Source organism: Capra hircus, chromosome 23, assembly GCF_001704415.2.
Source record: "Capra hircus breed San Clemente chromosome 23, ASM170441v1, whole genome shotgun sequence".
NCBI lineage: Eukaryota > Metazoa > Chordata > Mammalia > Artiodactyla > Bovidae > Capra > Capra hircus.
In genome coordinates, this window is record NC_030830.1 from 43,484,656 (window position 1) to 43,507,017 (window position 22,362).

The following is a 22,362-nucleotide window of genomic DNA, read 5'->3' on the forward strand; positions in this document are numbered from 1 at the left end:
TATTTCAATTTCATTATTATTTCTTGAATTCATTTGTTTTCAGCATTCTTTTGTCCTTATGTATTTCCTTGGAATTCTAAAAAGTCTAAAAATTGGCTCCCTTGCTTCTAGTTTAAGAGCATATATAATTTCCACACTGCCCCAAGTCATCTTTGAAAAAACAGAAACAGAGTCTTGCACTTTCTTGCTTAAAATCTTTTAATGATTCTCCCTAATCTTTGGGAAAGTATCTAAGTGCTTTAAGAGTTGAGTGTGAAGTAAATGCAAAATATATAACAGATGAAAAAATGAAATTTGAAATTATGGTATAGAAAGCAAGACTGAGCCAAGAACTGGCATTAAAACTTTGGAAATTAGTCTCCTAGAGATGAGAATTGAAGTTGTGAGTGTAAATAATAACAAAGAAGGAAAGAGCATGGATGAAAAATGCAAGAGGATTAAAGATATCCATGAAATGAATGAGGGAAAGTATTTCTACAAAGGAGGCCAAAAATTTAAGTTTATTGCAGGCAGTAAGATAAATAGAATTCAAGTGTCAGGCAAAGGATAGATTACTTGTGTGTCCTAATTAGTGCAAATAGGCCAAAAATGATAACTGACCGTATGTCTCTGAAGAGCTCTGAGAATAAAGTAGAGATCCAGATGGAATTTTGAGAGGCTATCCTGGGAACAAACATAGTGATTTATCTGTAATGAGTAAAAAGACATAGATAACCAAGAAACTGATACTGACTCCCAGAAAAATTCCTATGATGTCTCCTAGATGTAGCCATTAATAGAACTGCAGATGCTGAGAAACTGGAGTCTTCCTCCCCCTTCACCTTCCCTCCAGACCAGCCTCAAAGGCCTGAGGATGCTAATTAACATTAGGATGTTCTGGTCACTGGCACCTTGAGTACAGAACCTTGTTATCCTGGGTAGTTGAGCCCTTCCTGACCTCTCATAGACATTGGAAATCAAGCTGGCTTCCCACTTGGCCCTCTGAAGAATTTCCTTTGGACTTAATTCCTGTGAATTATTGTGTGCCTTGCATTTCTGTTGTAGAGTCCTTCTGTGTGGTTTTTCCTGGTACATTTGTGCCTATGTGAAGATACTGTCTTTCTAAATCCCTTCCCAATGACTTACTAATTGTGGTATCACAATTATTCCCCACACTACCTCACTGGCGTTAACATGAGAATTACTGCCTTTGTTAAAATAATGACCTCATTCATTATTAGAGAAACGCAGATCAAAATTATAATAAGGGATCTCCTCACACTGGTCAGAATGGCCATCATCAAAAAATTTACAAAATACAAGTGCTGAGGAGGATGTGGAGAAAGGGAAAATTTTTGCACTGTTGGTGGGAGTGTACATTGATACACCCATATAGGGAACAGTATGGAGATTCCTTTAAAAAAAAATGAGGAATAAAACTCCCATGTGACTCAGCAATCCTAAACTAGGCATATGCTCTGAGAAAACCATAACTGGAAAAGACACCTGTGTCCCATTGTTTATCACAACACTATTTGCAATAACACTGTTTACAATACAAATGGAAGCAACCTAGACGCCCATCAAGAGATGAATGGACAAAGATGTTGTGGTACATATATACAATGGAATGTTGCTCAGCCATAAAAAGGAACACATTTGAGTCAGTTGTGGTGAGGTGGATGGACCTAGAGTCTGTTAAATGAGTGAAATAAGCTAGAAAGAGAGAACTAAATAATGCATATATATGGAATCTAGAAAAATGGTACTGATCAACCCATTTACAGGACAAGAATAGAGATGCAGATATGGAGAGCCGTCTTGTGGACACAGTGCGGGCAGGAAAGAGTGGGACGACCTGAGAGAGCAGCACTGAAAATATGCATTGCGTGCATGCTAGGTCCCCTCAGGCATGCTTGACGCTGGCGACCCCATGGACTGTGGCCTGCCAGGCTCCTTCATCCATGGGGTTCTCCAGGGAAGAATACCGGAGTGGGTTGCCATGCCCTCCTCCAGGGCATCTTCCCAACCCAGGGATAAAATCTGTGTCTCCTACATCTCCTGTATTGGTAGGCAGATTCTTTACCACTAGCACCATCTGGAGAAGTCAATATGTGAAATAAACAGCTCATGGAAAGTTGCTGTATAACACAAGGAGCTCAGCGTGGTACTCTGCGACCATGTAGAAGGAGGGGGTGGAGTAGGGGCGTGGGGGAAGGTGCAGGTGGGAGGGGACATTCATACTTATGGCTGATTCGCACTGTATGGCAGAAGCCAACATAATACTGTAGAGTGAACATCCTCCAATTAAACATAAATGTTGAAATATACAGATACATAGGAGTCTAAAGAACAAAGCACCATCAGAGAACAAAAAGGAGATCCCGGAAACCGGAAAAATACAAAGGCAGAAATGAAGAATTCCACAGAAGCATTGGAAAATAAAATTGAGAAAGTTCTTCTGGAGAATAAAACAAGAAAATAAGAAAGAAAAAATAAGAAAATTAGGGGATTATTAAGGGGGAGAGAGGGCTTAGAAACTTAACAAAGTTCTAGAGGACAGAGGAAAAAAAATAAAGCTCAACATTCAGAAAACTAAGTTCATGGCATTCAGTCCCATCACTTCATGGCAAATAGATGGGGAAACAGTACAAACAGTGGCTGACTTTATCTTTCTGGGCTCCAAAATCACTGCAGATGGTGACTGCAGCCATGAAATTAAAAGACGTTTACTCACTGGAAGGAAAGTTATGACCAATCTAGATAGCATGTTAAAAAGCAGAGACATTCCCACCAACAGTGTAAGAGGGTTCCCTTTTCTCCACACCGTCTCCAGCATTTATTGCTTGTAGAGTTTTGGATCGCAGCCATTCTGACTGGTGTGAAGTGGTACCTCATTGTGGTCTTGATTTGCATTTCTCTAATAATGAGTGATGTTGAGCATCTTTTCATGTGTTTGTTAGCCATCTGTATGTCTTCTTTGGAGAAATGTCTATTTAGTTCTTTGGCCCATTTTTTGATTGGGTCATTTATTTTTCTGGACTTGAGCGGCATAAGTTGCTTGTATATTTTTGAGATTAGTTGTTTGTCAGTTGCTTCATTTGCTATCATTTTCTCCCATTCAGAAGGCTGTCTTTTCACCTTGCTTATATTTTCCTTTGTTGTGCAGAAGCTTTTAATTTTAATTAGATCCCATTTGTTTATTTTTGCTTATATTTCCAGAATTCTGGGAGGTGGATCATAGAGGATCCTGCTGTGGTTTATGTCGGAGAGTGTTTTGCCTATGTTCTCCTCTAAGAGTTTTATAGTTTCTGGTCTTACACTTAGATCTTTAATCCATTTAAGTTTATTTTTGTTTGTGGTGTTAGAAAGCGATCTAGTTTCATTCTTTCACAAGTGGTTGACCAGTTTTCCCAGCACCACTTGTTAAAAAGATTGTCTTTACTCCATTGTATATTCTTGCCTCCTTTGTCAAAGATACAGTATTGTAAAGTAAAATAAAGTAAAAATAAAAATTAAAAAAAATAAAATAAAATAAAGTCACACAAAAAATAAATAAATAAAAAATAAAAAGCAGAGACATTGCTTTGCCAACAAAGGTCCGTCTAGTCAAGGCTGTGGCTTTTCCAGTGGTCATGTATGGATGTGAGAGTTGGACTGTGAAGAAAGCTGAGTGCTGAAGAATGGATGCTTTTGAACTGTGGTGTTGGAGAAGACTGTTGAGAGTCCCTTGGACTGCAAGGATATCCAGCCAGTCCATCCTAAAGGAGATCAGCCCTGGGTGTTTATTGGAAGGACTGATGTTGAAGCTGAAACTCCAATAGTTAGGCCACCTGATGCAAAGAGCTGACTCATTTGAAAAGACCCTGATGCTGGGAGGGATTGGGGGCAGGAGGAGAAGGGGACGACAGAGGATGAGATGGTTTGATGGTATCACCGACTCAATGAACATGGGTTTGGGTGGACTCCAGGAGTTGGTGATGGACAGGGAGGCCTGGCGTGCTGTGGTTCATGGGATCGGAAAGAGTCAGACACGGCTGAGCGACTGAACTGAACTGAACTGAACTGAATGAGAAAATTTGTTAGATTGCAGACTTTTAGATTTTCTTGAGGAAACAGAAACTGAAATGCAATACAAACATTGTTATCTGTGATTCTGCAGTAACTTTTCTGAAGTTTTCTTTACCTTAATGTTAGAACCATTGGGGATGCATTTCACACCACAGGGGTGCTTCCTGGCAGTGTCCCATCTGTCAGACTTGCCAGAAAAGAAGTAGCACCTGTGCCTGCTGCTCTTCTAAGCACAGATTTACAGATAGTCATCCCGGACTTGTGGGTGGAGATGGGAGGTTGAGTCAGGAATTACTGGCGTGTTTGCCCAGGAAGAGAAGGAAGCAAAACTAACAATAGGAAGGAGGGCCAATGCCAGGGCTGGGGTGGGGGTGAGGTGTAATGAATATGAGAAAGAGGAAAGTATCTCAGGGGTTTTACCCTTTGCGGACAACACCAATAGTCTCTCCTATTTCATAAATCTGCTCACTGTAATGATTCTGGATGACTCTTTCCTGCTTTTAAGATAGATTCCTCATGGGAGTTAAATAGATGCTATCTTCTATGTGCATTCAATTGCTTTTTTGTTGTTTTTCATTTAGAAAACGTTTTATTTCATCTTGATTCATTCATTTAAGTATTTAATTTAAAAGAAGTTAGCCGTGTGTGTGTGTGTGTGTGTGTGTGCGCGCGCGTGAACGCGTGCACTCAGTCATGTACAACTCTTGGAGACCCCAGAGACTAGCCCGCTAGGCTCATCTGCCCGTGAGATGTTCCTGGCAACAATACTGTAGTGCGTTGCCATTTCCGCTTCCAGGGGATCTTCCCAACGCAAGGATACGAATCGCACCTCTTGTGTCTCCTGCATTGGCAGGAAGATTCTTTAAAGCTGAGTGACCTGGGATTCCTGTTAGCCATTTTATTCTCTCTTAAAGACTTTGTCTAGAAAAATCTCATTGGAAACAAGTGTATTTATTTTTATATTATAAAGAATATTACAATTCATGTAATGTTTCAAACTCATCTCTTTAAGTGACAGGGTGAGCAGTTTCAAAGTCTTTCACTGACACTTTGTGGCAAACAGTGGAACTACAGTATTGCTTAAGTTGTTTTCTGACATGTTTTATATGTGTAATATAACAAATAACAATCAAGAAATTGTCATGTTACACATCAGTATACATTCATATATACATTAAACAAAGAAAAATCCAGAAATTGCATAGTTATTCATTAAGACACTATCTAAATTACAATGTCACAACCTACAGCAAACAGCACTTTGATTTCACAAGCAAATAATTTCAATTATATCTTTAAAAAGCATGTATTGAGTATCTTTAACACTGCTATTAAAAATTGGTAATGAGGTGTATTTGAATAACTGTGTTATTTTCATTCTTTTAGCGTTTCACAAATTTTTTAAAAATCATAAAATGAGCAACTAGGATTGTTCCCTAGAATTTCCATTCTGTGCTTAGGATTTTAGAGGAATGTTATTGATGACTTCCCCGATGGCTCAGCTGGTAAAGAATCCTCCTGCAATGTGGGAGACCTGGGTTTGATCCCTGGCTTGAGAAGATCCCCTGGAGAAGGGAAAGGCTGCCCACTCCAGTATTTGGCCTGGAATTCCATGCACTATTCCATGGGATAGCAAACAGTCAGAGATGACTGAGTAACTTTCATTCACTCACTCACACTGTTGGGTCAAAAATTTTGTTTCCCATTTTTTATAACTACTTGTTTTCACAGAAGGTGATTTTTTAAATTGTGATAAAGCATTCATAGTTTAAAATTTACCACTTTAATCATTCTCAAGTGTACAATTCATTGGCACTAAGTACATTCATATTATCATTCAATCATCACCATTATGTATCTCCAGAACATTTTTCATCTTGTAAAACTAAAATTCTTTCTACTTAAACAATTATAACCCACTCTCCCCTCCCCCAAGACCCTGGCAACTAGCATTCTTCATTCTGTCTTAACGGATTTGACTAAGCACTTCTTATAAGTAGAATTATATAATCATTGTCTTTTTGTGTCTGGCTTATTTCAGTTAGTATAACACCTATATATTGTTTTAAGGTTGGAAAATTAAAGAAATATGAAAATGCTTAAAATAACTTGAAATATTTAGTGCAGCTCTTTCAAGATTAACAATAACATGCTAATTATATATCATACAATCTCTTCTTTATATCATAATCAATTGCAAGTTGTTCAAGACCTACATGTATGTATGTTTATGCAATCTCACCAACAGATGAACAGTGTATCACTGTAGTTTAAATTTGTCCAGGTGCAAGGACTGATTGGAGAGATAAATTAACTTTGTCCATAAAGTCTGATGGTTATTAAAACAAAAGCCAGTTCACCATAAATGCAGATTAAAGTTGCAATGGGCTTTTTGTGGTAATACTTTTATTTCCCTTTTGAAAGTCAGTTTAACTTTGGCCCATCCAATTACAGGCACTGGCTTCTTAAAGGATGCATCTCTGTATTACAGTTTAAATCCCCCTCTTCGTCACTGGCTACAGATGCTCTCATATAGCTGGAGTCACGTTCCATCTGTCAGTACTGCAGAGAAAAGATGCAAGCTATATATCATCAGATTCTAGGAGAAGAAGAGATGACGGACCAGATGAGGGGTGAAAGAGATGACGGACCAGACAAGGGGTGAAAGAGAAAGGAATAAAAGGACTTTTATCTTCGTGCACCTCTGCATCTCAAAAAATCTGTTTCAAATAAAAATCCATGTTAGAGGTGTTAATTTTCACTCAAGCCGCACCTCCACCCTCTGTTATCCCCTCTCACCCCTCTGTGTACAACCATCCCTCACCTCTTCCTGGTTAATGCAGGCCAGCTTTTCGGTGCAGACTAATCACAAACTAACTTTAATGTTGGTGGATCATGATCATTCAGAGAACCAGTTTCAAAAACAGTACCAAGTTCATGTCTCAGACCTACCAAGCCTCATCAGAAGGCTGTATATGGGGAATTGAGTGCCAGGGAAATAATTGACAGGCAGCCAAGTTCCCTGTCAAGTGTCAGACTTTACTTAAAAGAATTGAGGAAAATAACTGCTCCATTCAGCCACTGGGTTTTTTCCTCTCCTTTAAAAGAACCTCATGATTCTTTTTAATACCAAGGCAGTAACACACTGTAAGTGTATGAACAAAGCAATGTTATGAATATTTAGTTATTGCAAAGAAAGTTCTAGGCAGTGTTTACACTGGGAGAAAAGCTTTTGAAACCAAGAAGTATAAGAGAAAGAAAAAGCCCAGCTCAAATTGAAAAGGACTCTTTGTATCAATGAGAAAATAACAACAAAAAATGCAAAACCCAGAGTAGTCCATAATAATTTTAGAATGTGATTCATGATCAGGAAAGGTAAAAGTAATGGGTTTTTTTTTTTCTTAATTTAAACTGCTTTTTTCTTTTCAAAAAATTTTATTGTAGTATATTTGATGTATAATGCTGTGTTAGTTTCAGGTGGACAACAAAATGAATCAGTTGTATTTCTATGTGTGTGCATAGGATTTTGCAGAATACTGCGTAGACTTCCCTGTACTATGCTGTAGATCCTTGTTGTTTATCTGTTTTATGTGTAGTTGTGAGTGTATGTTATCCAGATCTCCCAATTCACCCCTTCATTCCCCAGGTTCCCCTCAGTATCCGTACGTTTGATTTTGAGATCTGTGAGTCGGTTTCTGTGTTTTAAAATAAGTTCGCTTGTATCATTTTTATTAGATTCCACATAGAAGTTGATATCATATGGCATTTGTCTTTCTCTAACTTCACTTAGTATGATAATATGTAGGTCGAAATAATTTATGTTACTGAAATGGCATTATTTCATTTTTTATGATGTAATATAGTTTCAAAAGAGAAAAAAGTCATGTTGAGCCAGACTAAGTAAAAGAAATTCCATGAAACAAAATCCATCATTTGATTCATTGGTTTTTGTTTCTCTCTCTCTCTTTTTTTTTTTGGGGGGGGGAGGGGGGAGCTGTATTTAGTTTTTTGAGAAAATTCTGAAAGAGATGGGAATACCAGACCACCTGACCTGCCTCTTGAGAAACCTGTATGCAGGTCAGGAAGCAACAGTTAGAACTGGACATGGAACAACAGACTGGTTCCAAATAGGAAAAGGAGTACGTCAAGGCTGTATATTGTTACCTTGCTTATTTAACTTCTATGCAGAGTACATCATGAGAAACGCTGGACTAGAAGAAGCACCAGCTGGAATCAAGATTGTCAGGAGAAATATCAATAACCTCAGATATGCAGATGACACCACCCTTATGGCAGAAAGTGAAGTGGAGCTAAAAAGCCTCTTGATGAAAGTGAAAGAGGAGAGTGAAAAAGTTGGCTTAAAGCTCAACATTCAGAAAACGAAGATCATGGCATCTGGTCCCATCACCTGATGGGAAATAGATGGGGAAACAGTGGAAACAGGGTCAGAGTTTATTTTTTGGGCTCCAAAATCACTGCAAATGGTGACTGCAGCCATGAAATTAAAAGACGCTTACTCCTTGGAAGGAAAGTTATGACCAAACTAGACAGCATATTGAAAAGCAGAGACATTACTTTGCCGACTAAGGTCCGCTTAGTCAAGGCTATGGTTTTTCCAGTGGTCATGTATGGTTTTGAGAGTTGGACTGTGAAGAAAGCTGAGCACCGAATAACTGATGCTTTTGAACCATGGTGTTGGAGAAGACTCTTAAGAGTCCCTTGGACTGCAAAGATAGCCAACCAGTCCATTCTGAAGGAGATCAGCCCTGGGATTTCTTTGGAAGGAATGATGCTAAAGTTGAAACTCTAGTACTTTGGCCACCTCATGCCAAGAGTTCACTCATTGGGAAAGACTCTGATGCTGGGAGGGATTGGGAGCAGGAGGAGAAGGGGACGACAGAGGATGAGATGGCTGGATGGCATCACTGACTCGATGGACGTGAGTCTGAGTGAACTCCGGGAGTTGGCATGCTGCGATTCATGGGGTCGCAAAGTGTCGGACACAACTGAGCGACTGAACTGAACTGAATATGGGATTGAAATAGAGTGTGGTCACTTCTAAATAGAGGAATGGCATTAGCAAACACTTTGACATGAAACATGACTGATATAATGTGAAATATCTAACTTAATCCTGTAATACTGTATGGACAGTATTGCAAGATATAAGGGAAAGTTCAACAAGACCTGGGTGGTAGAATGGCTATCTGATGATTTTTTATTTAATCCTGAAGGAAAGGAGAGACTCCTGTTGAAATGAAAGAGATAATCTAACTGACGTGAATGGTACCAATGGATAAAGTGGACACAAGTACAGGGAGCAGGGTGCAGGGAGGTCATTACAATGCTTTAGCTGATGGCTATTACAATATAACCAGGTAATTGTAGTGGGAATAGAAAGACAATTATAGAGATAGGAGATATTCAGAGGATTTTAAACATAGGTTACAGAGGAGAAAAAAGAAGAATGCTATACTTCAGAGAAGTGTAAAGTCTGGGTGTGAGAATATAGGAAAAGACGATGAATTTAACTCTGTATAATTTTGATGTCTTATGAGGAGAAGGCTGTGTTTCCATTGTAAATTTAATATTTTGAATGGAGCAATGAATAAAATAACACAATAATAGATATTTGTTCAACCCAAATTGAGGAGATGTGCTCCCAAAGATGTGCTCAGTTCTAAATAGCTAGTTCATTTAAAAAGAATTGCTGGTTATTTTCAGCATTTTCTCAATAAAGAGACCAGGGCCATGGAAGGATAATCTTGCTATCATGTATGAAGGATCTGGCAATGTTGCATCCAGAGAAATTAAGTTTTGGGAAATAAGCATAGTCATAATCTTTAGTCAAGTTAAATTGGAAGTAGTCAAACAGAAGATGGCAAGAGTGAACATCGGCAATTTAGGAATCAGTGAACTAAACTAGACTGGAATGGGTGAATTTTAACTCAGATGACCATTATATCTACTACTGTGGGCAAGAATCCCTTAGAAGAAATGGAGTAGCCATCATAGTCAACAAAAGAGTCAGAAATGCAGTACTTGGACGCAATCTCAAAAATGACAGAATATTCTGTTATTTTCCAAGGCAAACCACTCAATATCACAGTAATCTAAGTCTATGCTCCAGCCAGTAATGCTGAAGAGGTGAAGTTGAATGGTCCTATGAAGACCTACAAGACCTTTTAGAATTAACACCCCCAAAAGATGTCCTGTTCATTATAGGGTCTGGAAGCAAAAGTAGGGAGTCAAGAAACACCTGGAGTAACAGGCAAATTTGGCCTTGGAGTACAGAATGAGCAGGGCAAAGGCTAACAGAGTTTTGCCAAGAGAACGCACTGGTCATAGGAAATACCCGCTTCCAACAACACAAGAGAAGACTCTACACATGGACATCACCAGATGGTCAACACCAAAATCAGATTGATTATATTCTTTGCAGCCAAAGATGAAGAAGCTCTGTACAGCCAATAAAAACTGGACCAGGAGCTGACTGTGGCTCAGATCATGAACTCCTTATTGCCAAATTCAGACTTAAATTGAAGAAAGCAAGGTAAAACACTAAACCACTCAGGTATGACCTAAATCAAATCCCTTACGACTATACAATGGAAGTGACAAATAGTTTCAAGGGATTAGTTCTGATAGACAGAGTGCCTGAAGCGCTATGGAGAGTGGTTCATGACATTGTACAGGAGGCATTAAGACCATCTCCAAGAAAAATTGATTTAAAAAGGCAAAATGGTTGTCTGAGAAGGCCTTACAAGCAGCTGTGAAAAGAAGAGAAGCAAAAGGCAAAAGAGAAAAGGAAAGATATACCCCTCTGAATGCAGAGTTCCAAAAATAGCAAGGAGAGATAAGAAAGCCTTCCTCAGTGATCAAGGCAAAGATATAGAGGAAAACAAGAGAATGGGAAAGACCAGAGAACTCATCAAGAAGATGAGAGACACCAAGGGAACATTTCATGCAAAGATGGGCACAGTGAAGGACAGAAATCGTATGGCCATAACAGAAGCAGAGGATATTAAGAAGAGGTGGCAAGAATATACGGAAGAAATGTACAAAAAAGATCTTCATGACCCAGATAATCACAATGGCATGATCACTCACCTAGAGCCAGACATCCTGGAATGAGAAGTCAAGTGGGCCTTAGGAAGCATCACTACGAACAAAGCTAGTGGTGGTGGCGGAATTCCATTGAGCTATTTCAAATCCTAAATGTTGATGCTATGAAAGTGCTGCACTCAATATGCCAGCAAATTTGAAAAGTTCAGCAATGACCACAGGACTGGAAAAGGTCAGTTTTCTTTCCATTCCCAAAGAATGGCAATGGCAAAGAATGTTCAAACTACCACACAATTGCACTCATCTCCCATGCCAGCAAAGTAATGCTCAAAATCCTCCAAGGCAGGCTGGATTTAGAAAAGACAGAGGAACCAGAGATCCAATTGCCAACATCAAATGGATCATCAGAACAGCAAGAGAGTTCCAGAAAAACATCTACTTCTGTTTTATTGACTATGCCAAAGCCTCTGGCTGTGTGGATCAAAGCAACCTGGAAAATTCTTCAAGAGATCAGAATACCAGACCACCTGACCTTCCTCCTGAAAAATCTGTATGCAGGTCAGGAAGCAACAGTTAGAACTTGACATGGAACAATGGATTGATTCTAAATTGGGAAAGGAGTACGTCAAATCTGTATATTTCAGCTTCTTCAACATTACTGTTCAGGATCTAGACTGGGATTACTGTGATATTGAATGGTTTGCCTTGGAAACAAATAGAGATCATTCTGTCTTTTTATTCAGATTGCATCCAATTACTGCATTTCAAACTCTTTTGTTGACTATGATGGCTACTCCATTTCTTCTCTGAGATTCTTGCTCACAGTAGTAGATATAATGGTCATCTGAGTTAAATTCACCCATTCCTAAAATGTTGATGTTCACTCTTGCCATCTCCTGTTTGACCACTTCCAATTTTCCTTGATTCATGGACCTAACATTCCAGGTTCCTATGCAATATTGCTCTTACAGCATTGGACTTTACTTCCATCACCAGTCACATCCACACCTGGGAAGCTTCCAAAAGCCTCTTATCCTTCTCCATCAGAGGACAGACAGACTGAAAACAATAATCACAGAAAAGTAACCAATCTGATCACATGACCACAACATTGTCTAACTCAATGGGACTATGAGCTATGCCATGAAGGGCCACCCAAGATGGACGGGTCATGGTGGAGAGTTCTGACAAAACGTGGTCCCCTGGAGAAGGGAACGGCAAACCAGTTCAGTATTCTTACTGGAGGACAGTGAACCCCCAGTTCAATAGGACTGGTGTCCTTGTCAGGAGATAGCCATGTGGATACAGAGAGGCAGGAGAAAAGACCAAGTGATGATGGAGGAGAGAGAGACTGGATGTACAGAGCCACACCCAGGGGAGGCCATGTTAACAGCCAACCCCCAGAAGCCACGAGAGCAGCAAGCAAGGAATTATCTACAAGTTTCAGAGGCAGCATGACCCTCCTGACCTTGACTTTTGACTTCTAACTCCAGAACTCTGTGAAAATATGTTTATGTGGCTTTAAAACACCAACCTGTGGTACTCTAAAGTAGCTCTGGGAAATTAGTACAAGTATGATGTAAAAAAAGGAGGTAAGTTTATTCCTTGGGTTCCAGAAATGACTAAAGAACCCATGAACAGAATTGAAGGGGAAACAGACATCAACTCAACATGAATAAGAACTTGCTGGTAGCTAAATTCACCGCAAAATAGAAGCCAAGGGCTTAAGCAAGTCATAAATTGTTGTTGTTTTTGTTGTTTGGTCCCTAAGTCATGTCCTACTCTTTCGAAACCCCATGGACTGTAAACTGCCAGGCTCCCCTGTCCATGAGATTTCCCAGGCAAGATTACTGGAGTAGGTTTTGCTTTCTTCTCCAGGGGCTTTTCCTGACTGAGGGATTGAACTCAGGCCTCCTGCATTGTCAGGATGATTCTTTTACAACTGAGCTACCGGGGCAGCCCTAAGCTGCAAATTCCCCACTATTAAAAATGTGCAAGCAGAAATGAATCAGGAATGCCACAGAGCTGATTTATGCATCTGATTAAACTGATGATCTCCGACCCTAGAATTCAATGGACATGCACTAGAGTCTTGCCAAAGAGAGGTAGACAGCTGCCTTTCACCTTCTACTTCACTGATAGGTACTGATACGTAATAGAATGGTATGCATGGTGTATAAGATTAAATCTAAAGTCAGCATTTACTAGCTATTCATCCTTAGGTAGATTCCATAACCTCCCTTGCATCAGTTTTCCACATGTTAAATAGAAATAGTAATCACTTGATAGTGTTATTATGGAGATTTCAGTTCAGTTCAGTTCAGTCGCTCAGTCGTGTCCGATACTTTGTGACCCCATGAATCACAGCACGCCAGGCCTCCCTGTCCATCACCATCTCCCGGAGTTCACTCAGACTCATGTCCATTGAGTCCATGATGCCATCCAGCCATCTCATCCTCAGTGGTCCCCTTCTCCTCCTGCCCCTAATCCTCCCAGCATCAGAATCTTTTCCAATGAGTCAACTCTTCGCATGAGGTGGCCAAAGTACTGGAGCTTCAGCTTTAGCATCATTCCTTCCAAAGAACACCCAGGACTGATCTCCTTCAGAATGGACTGGTTGGATCTCCTTGCAGTCCAAGGGACTCTCAGGAGTCTTCTCCAACACCACGGTTCAAAAGCATCAATTCTTCGGCGCTCAGCCTTCTTCACAGTCCAACTCTCACATCCATACATGACTACAGGAAAAACCATAGCCTTGGCTAGATGGACCTTAGTCAGCAAAGTAATGTCTCCGCTTTTGAATATACTGTCTAGGTTGGTCATAACTTTTCTTCCAAGGAGTAAGCGTCTTTTAATTTCATGGCTGCAGTCACCATCTGCAGTGATTTTGGAGCCCAAAAAAATAAAGTCTGACACTGTTTCCACTGTTTCCCCATCTATTTCCCATGAAGCTGGTTTTAGAAAAGGCCGAGGAACCAGAGATCAAATTGCCAGCATCTGCTGGATCATGGAAAAAGCAAGAGAGTTCCAGAAAAACGTCTATTTCTGCTTTATTGACTATGCCAAAGCCTTTGACTGTGTGGATCACAATAAACTGTGGAAAATTCTGAAAGAGATGGGAATACCAGACCACCTAACCTGCCTCTTGAGAAATCTGTATGCAGGTCAGGAAGCAACAGTTAGAACTGGACATGGAACAACAGACTGGTTCCAAATAGGAAAAGGAGTACGTCAAGGTTGCATATTGTCACCCTGCTTATTATGGAGATTAAACTAGTTAATAATTTAAATTGTTTACAACAGGACACAGGAAATATAAGTGTTTATTGGTGATCTACTTGCTCTCACATTGCTTAGACGTCATGCATTAACACTGGCCTCCTATCACTGCCATTCCTCATCCTCAAAATATGGAGAATTGGGAGTTAAACTAGAACTGATTGTATTTTTTAAGTCTTGTTTTCATTCCTAGATCCCATTTGGACCATTTATTGACCAAGTATCGAAGTGTGATTTTTTTTTTTCAGTTTTCTCATAACAAGCCATGATAATGTGTTAGTCAACTGATAAGATGGGTTTGTGTGTGTGTGTTTCAAGCATTTCTGAGAAGTGAATGATTCATCAGCAGCATTTTCATACAACAAAGACTACAGTTTATCCTAACAAAGCTCTCTTGAGTTTTCAGTACTTATGTGCTGGAGTTGGAGGAAGATGTGAAGTTTTCGCAATTAAATCCTCAGAAATTCAGATATTTCATTAAATGATCATCTGTTGGTGACTGGAGTGTAATTTCAGCTTCAGGAGCTAGTAAAAGAATTTTTCAACATATGACACTCATAATAACTGGTACATAATTGTCAAAAAGAAATCCTCACTAAACGACTCAAATTTAACAAAATACGCTTTTATTTCTTCACTACGGAAGGTTACTAATCACTGCATCACTTGGGTGCATGGATGACAGCTCTGACAGGTTAACAATACTCCAGGTAAATTCACAGTTACTTCGTTACATTTCGGGAAGCAAATCCACCAACAGATGTGGGTAGCAATGCTTATACCTATATGATTCTGGGACCAGTGATTATGTAACCTCTGGATACATCAGAGGGAGGACGGAGAATCAAGGAACTAGAAGCTCTTTCTATAAGGAGCGGCTTAGTGACACAGCACGGATTTTAGAGAGGGGGATGCTCTGAGGAAATGAGGGAGGCTTGGCTGTGAGAGTAGGTTTTATCTGAGGCGAAGTTTAGAGGCCAACGAACGTAGCAGAAAGGAAAGCATTTCTAGAATTTAGATGTGCTTTTTAAAAATAATTCTTTCATTTGTTTAAATAACTCTTTAATTCACAAAAGAAGGTAACCAATGCGGTGGAACGACCAGCACTTCAGCTGGTGTATAAGCCCAGTTGTCATGGTGATTCCCTGCTTTATAAGCCACTTGTCCCCAACAAGTTCCACAAAACCCCTGTGTGTCAATGACGTCATAATATACAAAACATCAGTAATGATGAATTCCCTCGGGATTGTCATTGAGATTAAATAACTCAAGGGCATGAACTATCCACCTCAATATCTGGCAATAATAGGAACTGAATAATTGTAGACTTTTGTCTTTAAGTGTCTTCATCTCTTATAAGTCCTAAAGGAGCAGATATGGGTCAATATGATGGATGAGGTAACACCACAGTTCACTGAAAAATAACAAGCTCTTTATTCATCTCAATTCAGCAAATATTAATATTTCTTGAGTATCTACTACATGCTGCCCACTGAGGGGATAAAATGATAAATCAAAGATTGTTCTTTAGTGTCTGGAAAATGAAATTCAAAATCAATTAAAAAACACAGCCATATGAGCCATTGAGAAATGCCTTGCAAGGTAAGCGGGTTGATTTTAAGCATATATTGAGAATTCACACAGATTGACTTATTCAGTGAAAACACAGGGCCGCCTTAAATTATCTCCCTTTGGCAATGTTTATTTGTGGAATTGCAGGGGTACTAGCCAGCTTGACAGTATTCCCTCAGACTGATTTTCTTTGTTTAGTTCCTGCCTTAGTCTGTCAATCCTGCTGTAACAGAGTACTGTGAACTGAATGGCTTATAAACAACAGAAGTTAGTGTCTCAGTTCTGGATTCTGAGAAGTGCAAGGTCAAGGCTCTGGCAGCTTCAGCGTCTGGGCAGAGCCCACTTCCTGGTTTGTTAAGAACAGGCAATTTTTTTTGCTGTATCCTCAAGTGGTGGAAGAGGTGAAAGATCTCTCTATATAAGGAGAGATCCCTTATATTAGCTGCCTTTATAAGGCCCTAATGCGCTTCACAAAGCCTCCACCCTCATGACCAACTCATTTTCCAAAGGCCCACTTCCTAATACGATCACACTGGGGGTCAGGATCCCTTTTTTTTTTTTTAATTGAAGTAGAGTCGATTTACAATGTTTTGTTGATTACTGTGGTACAGCAAAGTGATTCAGTTATATTTACATAGACATATACATGTTACTTTCCATTATGGCTTATCATAGGATATTGATTATAGTTCCCTATGCTATATGGTAGGAGTGGCTTCCCAGGTGCTCAGTGGTTAAAAAATCCACCTGCCAATGGAGGAGACACAGGAAACGTGGATTCAATCCCTCGGTTGGGAAGATCCCCTGGAGTAAGAAATGGCAACCCACACCAGTGCTCCTGCCTGGAAAATTCCATGGACAGAGAAACCTGGCGGGCTACCGTCCATGGGGTCGCAAAGAGTTGGACACGGCTGCACGCACGCACACTATACCATAGGATGTTATCGCTTATCCATTCCACATATAAAGCTTACATCTGCTAATCCCAACTTCCCAGCCCATCACTTCCTCAGCCTCTTTCTCCTCTGCAACCACCAGTCTGTTCTCTATGTTTGTGATCCTGTTTCTTCTTCAAAACCAGATCTATTTGTGTCATATTTTAGATTTCCACATATAATGGATATTGCATACTATTTGTCTTTATCTGACTTACTTCACTTAATGCAATAATCTCTAGTTCCATCCATGTTGCTGCAGATGATACGCTCTCATTCTTTTTCATGACAGAGTAATATTCCTTTGTGTATATGTACCGCATATTCTTTTGAGGGGGTAGGATCTTAATATATGAATTTCTGTTTCATTGCACCTTCCACATCATGGACGTTCAGTCCATAACAGAGAACATTCCTTTCTCTTTCCAAATCAGTTTGTGTGGCCGTGTGGAAGAACCACCACATGAGGACGGTGACCAATTACTTCATTGTCAACCTTTCTCTGGCTGATGTGCTTGTGACCATCACCTGCCTTCCAGCCACGTTAGTTGTGGACATTACTGAGACCTGGTTCTTCGGACAGTCCCTCTGTAAAGTGATTCCTTATTTACAGGTAAATGCTTTGCATACTTTTGGGGGGTCAAACAGAAAAACTACCCCCAAAATGCATAATCATTTTCATTTATAGCCATGGCCCATTAGTAAATACTTAGTGCATTAAGAGAGAAATTGGCAAACTTAAGGAAAGTAATACTAGAAACTTTCTGGGTAAACAAGGTAAGTTCTGGGTAAAAAAGTGTCAGAATCCTGTGCTGCATAAACCTTTTGCTTCTTTGATCTCTAATTGTCTGATTATAAATTAAAGAACTTGAACCCTCAATGACTGAGGTTATCCCAATCCAAATAATTGAGTATTGTTTTTATAAGTAGTCTCATTTACTTCTGAGAAATCAGGAGCTATACTGTCAAAGCAGTACAGGGAACATGTTTTAATTTAGGTCTGAATTAAACTGCCACTTTTGGAACCTCTATTCTGCCATTCACTGATTGTATACCATTGAGCCAAATACACAAGCTCTTTGAGATTCATTTATTTTAAAAGATTAATAATTTCAATTATAAATATGTCTTGTGGTTGTTGTGCTCAACTACTTAGATAACTGTATGACCATTTGGCACAGATATTAGTCTCTGGAAGACTCTGGCCTTATAAAAACAGTGTGTTCTCAATAAACATCTGTCATCATCATTATCACTAGTGTTCTGTTGTTCAGCTCTGAAATCCACTTTTCTACAACTAGTTGCTCTATAACAAGTTAAGAGCAAATACTTCCAGAGAATATTTTTCTGGTTGATATTCTGATATCTCTGAAATCCTTAAAAATTTTCCCAAACTGATGTTCATAGCCACAGTTCTAAATGACCTGGATTTCCTTTAGCAATTGGACAGTGAGTGAAATGCTGGCCACTCCCGCTAGTTCCCATGACCACCCTCCACAATCTAGTTCTTATTCCATCTGGCCTCCAAGATGATATCATAACATTTGGAGGAAATGACAATATGCACCCAATGATAACAAACTGAGGCAAGAAGAATTTAAACACGGACCTTACACTCTTCAGAGAAATTGACCGAAAATGGGTCATAGACCCAAATGTAAAATGCAAAGCTACAAAACTCTTAGAAGATAACTTAGAAGAAACTCCAAATGGCCTTGAGTATTTTGATGAGTTTTTAGATGTGACAACAAAGATGTGCTTCTTGAAATAAATCATTGATAAGCTGACTTCATTAACATTAAAAACTTCTGCTCTGCAAAATTCAGTGTAAACAGAAAGAGAAGGCAAAGCACAAACTGGGAGAAAATATTTGCCAAAGATATATCTAATAAGTGACTGGAGTCTAAAATAAGGGCTTCCCAGGTGGCTCAGTGGTAAAGAATCTGCTTACCATGCCGGAGACATGGGTTTGATCCCTGGGTTGGGAAAAAATGCTGGAGAAGGAAATGATAACCCACTACAGTATTCTTGACTGGGAAATCTCCATGGACAGAAGAGCCTGGTGGGCTACAGTCCGTGGGATTGCAAAAGAAGCAGAAATGACTTACGGACTAAACAACAACAACAATATCTGAAACATACAAAGAGTTGTTAAAACTAAGCAATCTGAAAGCAAACAACCCAGCTAAAACATAGACAAAAGACATTAACTACATCTTGCTAAAGAAGATACACAAATGGCAAAGAAACATGAAAAGATGTCCTTCATCACATTTCATCAGTGAACTGCAAATTGAAATAATGAAATATCACTACATACTTATTAGAACAGTCAAACTATGAAACTCTGACAACAACAAAAGCTGGCAAGGATGTGCAGCAACAGGAACTCTCATTCATTGCTGGTGAGGATACTGAAAAATGTTACAGTCATTTTGGAAGACTGATTTTTTTTTTAACAAACAGTCCCAATATATGTTCCAGCAATTGCATTCCTTGATACTTACCTCTCAAAAGTTGAAAATTTACATACACAGAAAAACTCTCATGCAAATGTCTATTGCATCTCTATCCATGGTGACCAAAACTTTGAGGTAACTAAGATGTCCTTCAGTAGATGAATAGATAAACTAATTGGAGTACAACCAGATAATAGAATATTATTCAGTGATGAAAAGAAATGAGTTGTCAAGACATGTTCAGTTCCGTTCAGTTGCTCAGTCATGTCTAACTCTTTGCAACCCCATGGACTGCAGCACTCTAGGCTTCCCTGTCCATCACCAACTCCCAGAGCTTGTTCAAACTCATGTCCATCAAATCGGTGATGCAATCCAATCATCTCATCCTCTGTTGTCCCCTTCTCCTCCTGCATTCAATCTTTCTCAGCATCAGGGTCTTTTCCAATGAGTCAGTTCTCATCAGGTGGCCAAAGTATTGGCATTTTGGCTTCAGCATCACTCCTTCCTTCCAATGAATATCCAGGACTAATTTCTTTAAGGATTGACTGGTTGAATCTCCCTGTGGTCCAAGGGACTCTCAAGAGTCTTCTCCAACACCATGGTTCAAAAGCATCAATTTCTCGGCACTCAGCTTTTTCTATAGTCCAACTCTCACATCCATACATGACTACTGGAAAACACATAGTTTCGACTAGATGGACCTTTGCTGGCAAAGTAATGTCTCTGCTTTTTAATACACTGTCTAGGTTGGTCATAGTTTTTCTTCTAAGGAGCAAGCGTCTTTTAATTTCATGGCTGCAGTCACCATCTGCAGTGATTTTGGAGCCCAAGAAAATAAAGTCACTGTTTCCATTGTTTCCCCATATATTTGTCAAGAAGTGATGGGACCAGATGTCATGATCTTAGTTTTCTGGATGTTGAGTTTTAAGCCAATTTTTTCATTCTCCTCTTTTGCTTTCATCACGAGGCTTGTTAGTTCCACTTCACTTTCTGCCGTAAGGGAGATATCATCTGCCTATCTGAGGATATTGATATTTCTCCTGGCAATATTGATCCCAGTGTATGCTTCATCCTACAAGCCTTCCCAGGTGGTGCCAGTGGGTGAAGAATCTTTTTGCTAATACAGTAGATACAAGAGATGGGAGTTTGAATCATGGATTGGGAAGATCCCCTGGAATAGGAAATGGCAACCCACTCCAGTGTTCTTGCCTGGAAGATTCCAGGGACAGAGGAGCCTGGCTATGGAGTTGCAACAAGTGGGTAGCCTATCCCTCTTCCAGGGGGACTTCCTGGCCCAGGAATTGAACCAGGGTCTCTCCTTCATTGCAGGCAGATTCTTTACCAGATTGAAAGAATACTACTACCTGAGAATATTACTACCCAGGGAGCCCTATAGGAGCAGTGAACTGCTTTTTCAGAGTGGCTTTTTCCATATAACTGAAGAGGCTCCGCACAGGAAAAGAACAAAAGCCTACTGAGATTTGGGTGATGGGTGTTCAGTAGGCGGATGGTCTCCCTCTTTCTCTCGGTCACACTTTCCTACATTCCAGTCTATTAGTGCCTAGCATCCAAACGTGCAGTTTGGCAGAATTTCCATTTCTACTTGCCGTGGATCTCTGGGGCTGTCTGTCACATCCCTATGCCAGCAAGAAACTGACTCCTCTACCAGAGAAGACTCCCCCATTGACCTGACCGCAGGGTGCTCATAGGACAAATGCTCATAAAGCACCGACAGCAAAAGAAAGTTCACATCACCTCACTTTGCTCCACTCACAGTGTTCACAATTCACACTACATTCGTTTCTGAAATGGTTTATACTATCAGCTTGGTTTGATCTACTGTCAAAATCTCAGTGAAAAAGGCACCCAGAAGTGCACTCCTACAAGTGTAAAGCAACCACGGAACTCTCATTTATAATCACTTATGATAAGGTGAAATTGTGCATCACCTTTGAGAAAATTATGTACACTGGATTCTAATTGTATACTACAGTATATTATACACCAGCAAATACAGTAGTCAAACAACGACTGTTAAATCACTGATGCCTAAGGGTTCATTCAATGGATTATACCGTTAGATTATCCAAACCAGCATGCTCTCTCGTGGGAAGGCACTGCACCCTGCCTCACCATTGGCACTGGACAGCCATCTCTCAAGCGCACTGATTGGAACTGATTATTGCAAGCAGTTGAAGGAACTCCTAGAAATGACTTCAGAATTTGAATCACATCACTTCTATCCCATTCACCCATGTTGATTAGAATTTATGAAAAGCAAGATACTAAGCCTTGTTGAGAACTTTTTGTTTCTTATCGCTAGAGAGGATAAATATAGCCCTGGCTCAGCAGTATGAAAGGTTAACTGTGTAGAGCTAGATGACCACCGTTCTATCCCCAGGTTGGCAAGGGTTTGGACGGGCTCTGGGTTCTCGACACATTCTCAAGGAGAAATAGAGGTTGAGCAAAGAGTAGACACTGGAGAAAGGTGTGAATGTCCCCTAAGGCAGTGCCAAGGAATTTCCAGGTGCCATCAACAAGGTGGAATCAAGATTGCCAGGAGAAATATCAACAGACTCAGATATGCAAATGATACAACTCCAATGGCAGAAAGTGAAGAGGAACTAAAGATCCCCTTGATGAGGGTGAAAGAGGAGAGTGAAAAAGCTGGCTTGAAACTCAACCCTAAAAAAAAATAAATAAAACAAGATCATCACTTCGTGGCAAATGGAAGAGGGAAAGGGGGAAGCAGTGGCAAGTTTTCTTTTTGGGGCTCCAAAAATCACTGCAGACGGTGACTGCAGCCATGAAATTTAAAGACGCTTGCACCTTGGAAGGAAAGCTATGACAAGCCTAGACAGCATATTAAAAAGCAGAAATGTTACTTTGCCAACAAAGGTCTGTCTAGTCAAAGCTATGGTTTTTTCCAGTAGTTAAGTATGGATGTGAAAGCTGGACAATGCAAAAGGCTGAGCACCAAAAATTGATGCCTTCAAACTCTG

The 22,362-nt window shown here is 39.9% G+C and overlaps 1 protein-coding gene across 2 annotated transcripts in view; it reads left to right on the forward strand.

Moving 5' to 3' along the window:
- HCRTR2 (hypocretin receptor 2) overlaps nucleotides 1–22,362 on the forward strand; it is a 137,131-nt gene that overhangs the window by 80,085 nt on the left and 34,684 nt on the right. For both annotated transcript variants that reach the window (XM_005696190.2, XM_013973787.2), the window contains exon 2: nucleotides 17,336–17,514. In XM_005696190.2, the coding sequence (XP_005696247.1) occupies nucleotides 17,336–17,514 (179 nt within the window). The remainder of the gene's footprint in view (nucleotides 1–17,335; nucleotides 17,515–22,362) is intronic.